This window comes from Myotis davidii, unplaced genomic scaffold (genome assembly GCF_000327345.1).
Source record: "Myotis davidii unplaced genomic scaffold, ASM32734v1 scaffold2356, whole genome shotgun sequence".
Classification (NCBI taxonomy): Eukaryota; Metazoa; Chordata; class Mammalia; order Chiroptera; family Vespertilionidae; genus Myotis; species Myotis davidii.
The window spans coordinates 28654-41732 of NW_006287687.1; the positions used below are offsets into that span (position 1 = coordinate 28654).

At 37.7% G+C, this 13079-nt stretch overlaps 1 protein-coding gene across 1 annotated transcript in view; it reads left to right on the top strand.

The window, feature by feature from the left end:
* Positions 1-13079, top strand: part of HEPH (hephaestin) — a gene marked incomplete at its 5' end in the record, with an annotated part of 76136 nt that overhangs the window by 19547 nt on the left and 43510 nt on the right. The window contains 3 exons of the mRNA XM_015561169.1: positions 255-316; positions 1799-1938; positions 2730-2861. Coding sequence (XP_015416655.1) covers positions 255-316; positions 1799-1938; positions 2730-2861 — 334 coding nt within the window. The remainder of the gene's footprint in view (positions 1-254; positions 317-1798; positions 1939-2729; positions 2862-13079) is intronic.

Below are 13079 nucleotides of genomic sequence, written 5' to 3' on the forward strand. Positions count from 1 at the left end.
TAAGTCTGCAAAAAGAAGTCACACTTTAGAGATGCTGTAGACAATTTTAGAGATAAGGAGGATACTGTAATTCTGAAAAAAAGAAACACTTACCTAAAGCCACCTAATAAGATAGCAGCAAATCTGGTGCAGGGACTAAAATGCAGGTATAGAATTCATTGCTTTTTCTATATCTCTCTACTGCAAGGCTAAAGTAAAAGATCTTACACAGCCTTGTGTTCTTAATCTTCACTTCCTTTCCTCTTGTTAGCCAGAAGCACCCCTACTGGGACTTAAATTTTATAGAAAATTTACTCAAGGAACTTATTACCTTAAGGTCAGCTGTTCCTTGACAAATGTCATTATGGTACAGGCTTAGCTGTATAGCAGGAAAAAATAGAGTGGCTTAAATAAGTTAGAATTTTATTTTTTGTTAGCATAATAGTATAATCATGAGCAGTTCAGGGCCAGTAGGTGAACTAGTCACATATAAAACTTGCTTTCATCTCTGGAATTAAGATGCATGTTCCTGATATAATAATTCCCATATATCAAGTAAGGGGAAAGAAGTCCAAGGAAAGCAGTATTGTCTGTAAGGCAATGACCTGGAAGTTGTGTACATCACTTTCTCTCATACCCCATTATCCTAAACTTATTTTTTAAAAATATATTTTATTGATTTTTTACAGAGAGGAAGGGAGAGGGATAGAGAGTTAGAAACATCGATGAGAGAAACATCGATCAGCTGCCTCCTGCACACTCCCTACTGGGTATGTGCCTGCAACCAAGGTACATGCCCTTGACCGGAATCGAACCTGGGACCCTTCAGTCCACAAGCCAATGCTCTATCCACTGAGCCAAACCGGTTAGGGCAATCCTAAACTTATTTATATGGCCATACCCAGCTGCAAGAAAGTTTGGGAAATGAGATCTCTGGTTTGACAGCCATGTGCTCAGCAAAAACCTAGGTGTTTCTATTACTACAAAGGAAGGAAAGGAGAATAGAAACTGAGGTACAGTTTAACAATTTCCAATACAGTTTATTTTTGGTACTCTCCCTACCCTTTGCCAATTCTTGCTCTGTATATTGGTCATTAAAGGTTGAAGCCTATTTGCCACGTTGTTCTGCAACCTAGAAAAAGTGACTTCCTTTTCTGAGCCTTGGTTTACTTATCTTTAAAGTGATGTGGTATACTTGAAATTACTTGACTGGAAGGAGGAGTAGCAGGAGTAGCAGACTTGAATCCAAGTTCTGGCTTCCTTTCTGGCTGACAGTATTAATTAAGATATGTTCTGTCACCTCTAGATCATGGAATCCACCTCTGTAACATACCTACCTCACCAGCCTATTGTTAATGTCAAATGATAAAATAAATAATAAATATCTTTGTAAACAAGAAAGCATTCTATAAGGAGAAATCTGTTGGATTCCTACTTCTTCCTATCCCTCTAGCAGCAGAAGCAGTTAGTACTTTCCTGCTACATGTACCTTGTCCTTTTGTTAAATTAATTTCACCTAAGACATCATCAAGGCTAGAGCTGGAGACCAGGGCATCTGATTGTTACCCCACTGTTCTTGTCATATACAGTTTAATACATATTCATATCTGGATGATGGCAAACAAGAGAACATAAGTAGATATTAAAATCTACCATCTATAATTGCATGTATGCAGCCAATGTGGTGAGAATCTGGTATTAGAAGAAATAGGCCCCCTCCTTCTACTATCTGTGACATGAACTTGGATCTGACCTCACTTGCCTATGGTCTTGAAGAACTGAGAACCAGGTGCTGATACTATTCTTTGGAATCTTCTAGTTATGGTCACATCTTTCTGAGCAATAAAGATGGGCTACTGGGTTCCAGATACAAGAAAGCTGTATTCAGGGAATATACTGATGGTACATTCAGGATCCCTCGGCCAAGGACTGGACCAGAGGAGCACTTGGGAATCTTAGGTAAGGGAATTTCACTTTCCTCCTAGTGTCTACAATACTGTGTTGTTCCTAGAGGGGCTAAGTCACAATGGGAAGGCCTCCCATTCCCCATTATCATCTTTTCTTTATGATGTTCTAGAACTATAGTCATATTTTATAAATCAACCATGACAATAGGCAATCAAAGGGGGGAATTCATGAATTTCTGCTGCAACCTGAACCAGGTTATCTCAGGTCTCTAATCTAGAGGTCTTTGAAGGTGATAGATTTTTTCCATGTTAAAAAAGGAGGAATGTAGGACATCAAAGAGTAGAAAAAAATGGTGCAGGAAACCAGTATTAGCCTTGTTCCCCAGTTTAATTATCGACACGATTTCTTTACTTTTGTGGGGGCCAATGAGTTTTCTCATTCTTGTCCTTGCACAGAAGGGACCCACTGGCTCTTTAAGAGAGCCCAGCAATTCTGTACTCTATGTCAAACTCTCACTCCTAATTAACAATTATTCAGAGTCATGATTCTCTAGAAACTTGGAGTATTATTTAGAGAGAGTTGGGAAGGGAAAAATGAGGGTAATTGGAGGCACAGCCCTGTTGATGAAGTATTCTCATCCTGTGGGTAGCAGTATCAATTTAAGGGCTTTTGAATTAAAAAATGAAACTATTCATTACTTTCAATCTCAGAAAGATCCTTTTTTAGGGCAAACCCCTAATTCTGGGGAGCTCCTATTTACTATATGTCCCTTTCTTTAAATGCCTTTAATGTCCCTGTTCCACTACTCCACTAATGAGACTTCCTTCTTCTACATACATTAGGTCCACTTCTCAGAGGAGAGATTGGTGATATCCTAACTGTGGTGTTCAAGAATAATGCCAGCCGCCCCTACTCTGTACACGCCCATGGAGTGCTAGAATCTAGTACTGGCTGGCCCCTGGCTGCTGAGCCTGGTGAGTGGGAACATTTAGTGAAGGACAAAAGAATGAGCAGCACTCCTTCAGCCCTCTGTCTTGCTCCTTTAAAATTATGCTCCTAGAGAACTGAAATAGAAGTATTAGCACAGACTAAACCATAGCCTGAGGTTGTCTCCTTAAAATACTCATTCTTTCAGTCTTAGAACAGGCTACCTTGGGTTTTTTGTTTCATCAAACTTACCATCAACACTGGTTACACATGGAGCCTTATACTAGCCTTAACTATGAATGCAGATGGAGCTTCTAATCCTCTCTAAATCTGAACTTAACCTTGGATATAGTAAGAGCTTCTAATCATGGGTAGAGTTACTTGTCTCAGACCTCAAATTGATCCTTAACCCAAGCCATAGATAAAGGTCTTGTTCCCTTAATAAAGACTGAATCTTAACCCCAGTCACATACTAAGCTCCTGATACTAAATGTAGGGTAACCATAATCTTGACCACATTTTCTTCCTTTCATTCATTCATTGAATAAATACTTATTGGAAGCCTACTGGGTGCAGGAAGAATTCTAGAAGGTGTGACTGCAGTGGGAAATAGTACTTGTTCTTACTCTTAAAAAATTGGGCAATTATCACAGAGAGGTAAGTAAACTGGTAATTATAATTCAGTGTTTTAAGTGTGTTAAGTAGGGATTTTTAAAGTGTGGTAGGAAGGTGTAAAAGAGGTTACCTGATATAATACTTGGATGGTCAAAGATGGCTTCCCAAATAGGTGATATCTCAGCTGAGTTCTAAATTATTAGTTCTCAAATTTTACCATGTACCAGAATCACCTGGAAGGCTTGTTAAACAATAGATTTCTGGGATCAACCCCCAGAGGCTCTTATTCAGCAGGTGTGGGATGGGGCTCAAGAATTTGTTATTTCAAATTTCCAAGTGATTTTGATGTATCTGAATTAGGAACTTACACTTTGAGAACAACTGATTGAAAGGTTGACAAAGAAGCATACAATTCAAGGAATGGTGTGGAAGAAAATCAGGGAAAATTGTAATAAGTTTCAGATGTAGAGAATAGCCACTAGTAAGAAAGATGAAATTTGAGTTGAGGAAAGGGATAGATTCTAAAAAGATCAATGAGGTAACATAAGCAGGATTTGGTGATTAATTGGATATTGAAGGTGAGAAAGAGGATTCTTAAATAAAATCCATGGTTTTGGAGGAAAATTCTGAAGTGGTACCCAGGTTTTTGGCTTGGCAACCAGGTAAATATCGATACCATTCACCAAGATAGAGTACGTGGGGGTAGGTAGGGATCATGAGTGAAGATGGAGGAGATTGGATGATCATGAGTTTACTTTGGCATTTGTTGAATTTGAGATATCTGCAAGGCAACCAGATATAGTTATCTAAAAGACATAGAGCTTTGGAGCTCAAGAAAAAGCTATGATCTGAAGTAATAATGTGACAGGCATCAATATTTAAGTAGTAACTGAAGGCAAGGAAATGAACATAGTCACCCTGGAAGAGTATATTAAGAATCCTAGAGTAACACCCTGAGGAAGACTAATATTTAAAGGAATGTACTCATTTTTAAAAAAGTATCACATGATCTCACTCATATGTGGAATCTAATGAACAAAATAAACTGATGAAGAAAATAGATCCAGAGACATAGATGCATGGAACAGAATCTCAGAGGGAAGGCCAGGGGTGGGGTAGGGGTTGGAAAGAGATCAAACAAAGAACTTATATGCATATATATGCATAACCCATGGGCACAAACAATAGGGTGGTGAAGGCCTGGGGCTGGGGGTGAGGGGGTGAACCAGAAGAGGTTAATGGGGGCTGAGGGGGAGTAGGGAAAAATATGCAATACTTTCAACAATAAAGATTTAAAACAAATAAATAAGTAAGCCTGAGCCCTGACCAGTGTTCAGTGGTTAGAGCATTGGCCCACATAGCAAAGGGTCTCAGTTTAATTCTTGGTCAAGGGCCCATACCTAGGTTGTAGGTTAAATCCTGCTGGAAGGCAACCAATCAATGTTTCTCTCTCTACCCCTCCCACCCTTCCACTCTCTCTAAAATTAAATGGAAAAAATATCCTTAGGTGAGGATTAAGAACAACAACAAAAAAGTAAGCCTGAGAGAAAGTAAGCAAGGTGGTAAAAATAAAACCAGGAGAATATGGTATCAAAATGTTTTATTTTTTAAGTAAATGTTTCCTTGTTGAATAAAAGAGGAAAATTTCAGTTCAGTATGAAAATCATGATTTATGTATTTATTTATTTACTTAGGAATTAAATTTATTGGACTGACATTGTTTAATAAATTATATAGGTTTCAAGTGTACAATTCAATGATACATCATCTGTATATTGCATTGTGCACCCACCACCCAATGTCAAGTCTTTTTCCATCACCATATATTTGATATTCTTTACTGCTTTCTTACCCCCCTTAACTCTGGGTAACCACCATGCTGTTATCTGTGTCTATGAGTTCTTTTTAAATTATATTTATTGTTGAAATTATTACAGATGTCCCCTTTGTCCCACCCCCAATGACCCCCTCCACCTTGCATCAGCCCCCTTTAGCCCTCTCCCACATTATTATTGTCTGTGACTATGGGCTATGCATACATGCATATAAGTTCCCTGGTTAATCTCTTCCCACCCACTTAAACCCTGCCTTCCCTCTGAAATTTGTCAGTCTGTTCCATGTTTCCATGTCTCTGGATCTATTTTATGCACCAGGTTTTTTTGGTACATTAGATTCCACATATGAGTGAGATCATGTGATACTTATCTTTCTCTGACTGATTAATTTAGCTAACATAATACTCTCCAGGTCCATCCATGCTATTGCAAATGGTAAGAGTTCCCTCTTATTATAGCCCCGTAGTATTCCGTTGTGTAAATATATCACAGCTTTTTTATCCACTCATCTGTTGATGGGTACTTGGGCTGGTTACAAATCTTAGCTATTGTAAACTGCACTCTATGAACATAGGGGTGCATATATTCTTTCTGATTGGTGTTTTGTTTTTATTAAGATTTATTCCTAGAAGTGTGATCACTGGGTCAAATGGATATTCCAAAACCAGATAAAGACACTAAAAAGAAAGAGAATTACAAGCCAACATCCTTGATTACCATAGATGCTAAAATCCTCAACAAAATATTAGCAAGTTGAATCCAGTAATATATTAAAAAGATCATACACCATGACCAAGTGGGATTAATTCCAAGGATGAAAGGCTGGTATAATATTTACAAATCAATAAATGTGATACATAATGTAAACAAATTGGAAGGCAAAATCACATGATCGTATCAATTGACACAGAAAAAAGCATTCAACAAAATTCAACACGCTTTTAGGTAAAAACTCTCAGCAAAGTGGGAATAGAAGGATCATACATCAACATAATAAAGGCCAAATATGACAAACCCACAGCCAACATCATACTCAATGGGCAAAAAGTAAAACCATTTCCCCTAAGAACATGAAAAAGACAAGAATGTCTTCTTCCACCACTCTTATTCAACATAGTACTAGAAGTCCTAGCCATAGCAATCAGACAAAAAGAAAACATAAAAAGCATCATAACATGATATTATACATAGAAAACCATAAAGACTTCACCAAAAAAAACTAGATTTAATAAATGAAATTGGCAACATAGCAGGATACAAAATTAACACTCAGAAATTGATGGCATTTTTACACACCAATAATGAACTTTCAGAAAGAGAAACTAAAAAAAAATCTCACTTACCATTGCAACAAAAAATTAAGATTCTTAGGAATAAACTTAACCAAGGAGGTAAAAAACCTGTAGGAGTTTCTTTTTTTCTTGTTTGTCCATGTTTTGCTTTCAGTTTTATATCCAACATATGAGGAAAATCACATGGTTCTTAATTTTTTTCTGTCTGACTTATTTTGCTTAGCATGACATTTTCAAGATTCATCCATGTTGTTGCAAATGACAATATTTAATCTTTTCTTATGGCTGAGTGGTATTCCATTGTATATAAGTACCACATCTCCTTTATTCAATCATCTATGGAAGGATATTTAAGTTGTTTCCATGTTTGGCCACCGTGAATAATGCTACAATGAACATAGGCGTGCATATACCTTTGCAAATAAATGTTTTCAAATTTTTCAGGTAGATACCCAGAAGAGGGGTGGCTTTTTCATGTGGTACCTCTATTCTAATTTTTTTGAGAAACCTAAATACTGTTTTCCATAGTGGCAGTACCAGCTTACATTCCCACCAGCAGCAGTAAATGAGGGTTCCTTTCATTCTACAACCTCTCCAACACTTGTTATTGTCTTGTTGATAGTAGCCATTCTAACAGGTGTGAGGTGGTATCTCATTGTAGTTTTGATTTGCATTTTCCTAATAGCTAATGAAATTGAGTATCATTTCATATATCTGTTGGCCACTTGTATGTCTTCTTGGGATAAGTGACTTTTCAGGTCCTCTGCCCAGTTTTTAATTGGATTGTTTATTGGTTTGTTTGGTGTTGAGCAGTATGTGTTCTTTATATATTTTGGATTTAAACTCCTTGTGAGAGCTATTGTTTGCATATATCTCCTCCCATTTGATTAGTTGCCTTTTTGTTTTGTTGGCAGTTTCCTTTGCTGTGCAGAAGCTTTTCAGTTTGATATGGTCTCACTCATTTATTTTTGCATTTATTTCTGCATTTATTTCCCTTGCTTTTGGGGTCAAATTAATAAAATCCACTAAAAGACCAAGGTCCATAAGTTTAGTACTTATGTTTCTTTTCTATGTAGTTTTTTGTTTCAAGTCTTATATTTATTTATTTGGTCCATATTTTAGTTAAGTTTTGTATATGGGGACAAACTGTAGTCTAGTTTCATTTTTCTTGCAGGTGGCTTTTCAATTTTCCCAACACCATTTGCTGAAGAGGTTTTCTTTTCTCCAGTGTACCTTTTTTTACTCTTTTGTCAAAAAGTATTTGCCCATATTCATGTGGGTTTATTTCTGGGCTCTCAATTCTGTTCCATTGATCTTTCTGTCTTTTTTCTGCCAATATCATGTTGTTTTTATTATTGTCGCTTTGTAGTATAATTTGAAGTCAGGGAGCATGATACCTCTGGCTTTGTTCTTTTTTTTCAGGATTGTTTTGGCTATTTGAGATCTTTTGTTGTTCCATACAAACTGGTGATTTCTTTTAATCCTCACCCAAGGATATGTTGTTGTTATTTTTATTGACTTTAGAGAGAGGAAGAGAGAGAGAGAGAGAGAGAGAGAGAGAGAGAGATCAATGTTAGAGAGAAACATTGATTGATTGGTTCCCTCCTATATGCTCCCTGACTAGGAATTGAACCTGCAACCTTTTGGTGTACAGGACAACACTCCAACAGAGCCACCCGTCCAGGGCCAAACTGATGATTTCTTAATATTTCTTTTTTTTATTATTGCTTAAAGTATTACAAAGGGTATTGTCTCTATTGACAATAAATGAGTGAGATCATGTGGTATTTTTCCTTCATTGACTGGCTTATTTCACTTAGCATAATGCACTCCAGTTCCATCCATGCCATTGCAAATGGTAAGAGTTCCTTCTTTTTTACCGCAGCATAGTATTCCATCATGTAGATGTACCACAGTTTTCTAATATTTCTTTTTAAAGATGTTATGGGGATTTTGATGGGAATTGCATTAAATCTGTATAACTCTTTGGGTAATATGGACATTTTAACTATGCTCATTCTTCCAAATGTTAATAAGAAGATCATTTTAAGAATGAATAGGTCAATATTTTCAGCTGCTCAAGAGAAGTTAAATAAGATCAGAATGGAAATTTCCCATTGGGTATAGCAACAGAATTGTGGCAGAAGTTTTTAACAAGTTGGTGTGAATAGAAGCCAGATTAGAATGGACTAAAGAGTAATTGCGTAAGATTTCATTCTTTTTTATGGCTGAGTAATATTCCATTGTATATATGTTACACATCTTTATCCAATTATTTATTACCTAGAGGCCCAACACGTGATTGAAATCATGCGAGGAGGCACCCCGTGGGGGGCTGGTACCTGCACCTGATCCACATAGCACCGGCCACTACGTTGTGTCTGCTGGGGTGGGGGCAGGCCCTCCTATGTGTTGTGTCTCTGCTCTGGCCCACCCCCAGCCCCAGCCTCTCTGTGTGTTATGTCTCCACTCTGGCCTGCCCTCAGCCCCAGCCTTTCCGCAGCCGCTGGGGTGGGGGCGGCACACAGTCCCCTCCTGCCCATCTATGGGCGCAGCTCCTCCTGAGTGGTCATGATGCAGCCTCCTCCTGAGCAGTCATGACGCTTGCTAATTAGCATATTACCTGCTTATATAGATAGATGGGCACTTACATTGCTACCATTTTTTGGTCACTGTAAATAATGTTGCAATGAACATATGGGTGTGTATATCTTGTCAAATTAATGTTGTGTGTTTCTTCAAATAAATACCCAGAAGAATGAAACCTTACTATTTGTGACAAATGGATGGACCTAGAGCAGCCGTGGGCAAACTACGGCCCGCGGGCCAGATCCAGCCCGTTTGAAATGAATAAAATTATTGAAAAAAAAAGACCGTACCCTTTTATGTAATGATGTTTACTTTGAATTTATATTAGTTCACACAAACACTCCATCCATGCTTTTGTTCCGGCCCTCCGGTCCAGTTTAAGAACCCATTGTGGCCCTCGAGTCAAAAAGTTTGCCCACCCCTGACCTAGAGTGTATTGTGCTAAGTGAAATAAATTAGACAGAGGAAGACAAACGCCATCTAATTTCACTTACATATGGAATCTAAAGAACAAAATAAACAAACAAATCAGAAACAGACTCAGAGATAGAGGACAAATTGATGGTTGCCTGATTGGAGGGTGGTTGGAGGTCTAGGGTAAAAAAGTGAAGGAATTAAGAACTAAAAATTCGTAGTTACAAAATAGTCACAGGGATATAAACTACAGCATAGAGAATATAGTAAATAATATTGTAATAACTATATATGGTGCCAGGTGGGTATTAGATTAATCACTTTGTAAATTAGATAAATGTCTAACCACTATGCTGTACACCTGAAACTAATATAATATAATATTGAATGTCAACTGTAATTTTTAAAAATTTAAAAAGGTAACATTTTAAAGGGTAATTGGGAGATGTGGGAGTGGAAACAGTGAGTGTGGCTTAATTTTAAGATCTGGGGAGAATAATTTCAGGTTATAAGAAGGTCTGGAGATTGACAAAAGGCTAAAGTAAAGTGATTATGTATCATCCATATAAACTTTGAAGTCACTCAGAAGAAACAGGGAGATTGGAATGGAAAGGAAGATCGTGATCCAGGTACTAAAATATAAATAAGTTTCTAAAAGGAAAGAAAGGGTATTTTGGAAGCAGGCAAACCAGTTGGAAGGTTGTAGTAATCCATTCAAGTGGTAAGAATAACCTTAACACAGGTGGTAGGACATGAGGATGGGTAGAATTAGATATGTCCAAGAGATATTAAGGGATAATCCATAGAATATAATAATTCAACAAATGTTTAGGAGATAAAGAAGATGATGGAGTTAAGGATAATAAACTTTTGGATTAAGCTCCTAGATACTGATATCACTCACAAAGCAGAAAAGAAATGTAGGAAGCAGGGTATGTTTGTGCTTGTTTAGAAGAGAAATATATTGCTTATTTTTTAATAATAATATTTATTGTTGAAAGTATTCTTTTTACCCCCATTGGCCCCTTTTGGCCCGCCCCCGCAACCTGCCCCAAGCCTTCACCACCCAATTGTCTGTGTCCATGGGTTATGTATACATGCATACAAGTTCTTTCGTTGGTCACTTCCCACCCAACAATTCTGCCCCTCCTTCCCTCTGAGATTCCACAGTCTGTTCTATACTTCTATGCCTCTGGATCTATTTTGTTCATCAGTTTATTTTTTCATTAGATGTGACATATGAGTGAGATCATGTGATACTTGTCTTTCTCTAACTGGCTTATTTTGCTTTCCATAATTCTCTTCAAGGCCCTCCATTTTGTCTCAAAGGGTAAGAGGTCCTTCTTTTTTACTGATACATGTAAATTTATACATGTGGTATAAATTTACCACAGCTTTTTTTTTCCACTCACCTACTGATGGGTACTTGGGCTGACTCAATATCTTAGATATTGTAAATTGTGCTGCTATGAACACAGAAGTGCATGCATTCTTTCTGATTGGTGCTTCAGGTTTCTTAGGCTATATTCCTAGAAGTGGGATCACTGGGTCAAATGGCAGTTCCATATTTAATTTTTTGAGGAAACTCCATACTGTTTTCCATAATGGATGTACCAGTCTGTACTCCCAACAGCAGTGTACTAGGGCTCAATTTTCTCCACATCCTCGCCAGTACTTGTCATTTGTTGATTTGTTGATGGTAGCAATTCTTACAGGTGTAAGGTCATGCCTCATTGTCCTTTTAATTTGCATGATGATCAGAGATTTTAGGATTTTTTTTTCATATATTTCTTGGCCATCTGGATGTCTGCTTTGGAGAAGTGTCTATTTAGGTCCTTTGCCCATTTTTAATTGGATCGTTTGTCTTCCTTTGGTTAAGTTGTTTGAGTTTTTGATATATTTTGGATGTTAACACTTTATCAGATGTATCATTGTCAAATACGTTCTCCCATTTAGTGGGCTCCCTTTTTGTTTTGCTGATGGTTTCTTTTGCTGTGCAGAAACATTTTATTTTGATGTAGTCCAATTTCTTTATTTTCTCCTTAGTTTCTTTTGCCCTAGGAGATGTATACATAAACATATATCTATGAGAGATGTCTGAGATTTTGTTACCTATGGGTTTCTTCTAGGATTTTTATGGTTTCCCAACTTACCTTTAAATTTTTATCCATTTTGAGTTTATTCATGTGTATGGTGTAAGTTTGTGGTCTGGTTGCATTTTTTTTGTATGTACCTATCCAGTTTTCTCAATACCATTTATTGAAGAGACTCTCTCTGCTCCAATGTATGCTCCAGCATCCTTTGTAAAATATTAATTGAGCATAGTGGCATGGGTTAATTTTTGGGATCTCTGTTTTGTTCCATTGATCTATATGCCTATTCTTGTTTTGATTCCAAAGGCTTTGTAGTATAACTTGATATTTGGTATTGTAATTCCTCCAGTTTTGTTCTTCTTTCTTGAGATTGTTGCAGCTATTCACCATCTTTTTTGGTTCCACATACATTTTTGGAGTGTTCATTCTATGTCTGTGGAATATGCCATTGATATTTTAATAGGGATTGCATTGAATCTGTAGATTGCCTTGGGTAGTATGGACATTTTAATGATGTTAATTATACCAATCCATGAACATGGTATATTCTTGTACTTGTTTATATCTTCTTCTATCTCTTTTTTATTTTCTTTTTTTAAAAAAAATATATTTTATTTGATTTCAGAGAGGAAGAGGGATAGAAGGATAGAAACATCAATGATGAGAGAGAATCATTGATCGGCTGCCTCCTGCACACCCCTTACTGGTGTTTGAGCCAACATCCTGGGCATGTGCCCTTGACCAGAATTGAACCTGGAACCCTTCAGTCCACAGGACAACGCTCTATCCACGGAGCCAAATCTAAGTGTCTTAAACTTTTTGTTGCAATGGTAATCGGGATTGTTTAGTTTTTCTCCCTGCGAGTTCATTATCTATATAATAAAAGTCTAAGCGACTGTTACGGCAGAATGACCAGAATGACCAGTCGCTATGATGTGCACTGACCACCAGGGAGCAGATGCTCAATGCAAGAACTGCCCCCTGGTGGCCAGTGAGCTCCCATAGGGGAGCGCTACTCAGCCAGAAGCTGGGCTCCAGGCTGGAGAGCGAAGTGGCAGTGGCATGAACCTCTCCTGCCATCATGGCAGCACTAAGGAGCAGTGGGCAGGCAGGCGATAAGGAGCGAGTGTCCCGGACTGTGAGAGGGTGCAGGCCGAGCTGAGGGGCCCCACCCCAGTGCATGAATTTCATGCACCAGGACTCTAGTTGATGTATAAAAAAAGCCATTGATTTTTCCGGTGTTGATTTTGGATTCTGCTACATTGCCGAATTAATTTATTAAATCTAGTAGTTTTTTGAGGGAGTCTTTAGGGTTTTCTATGTGCACTATAATGTCAACTGTGAATAATGAGAGTTTTATTTCTTCCTTTCCAATTTAGATGCCATTTACTTTTTCGTTTTGTCTGATCACTGTGGACAGGGCTTCC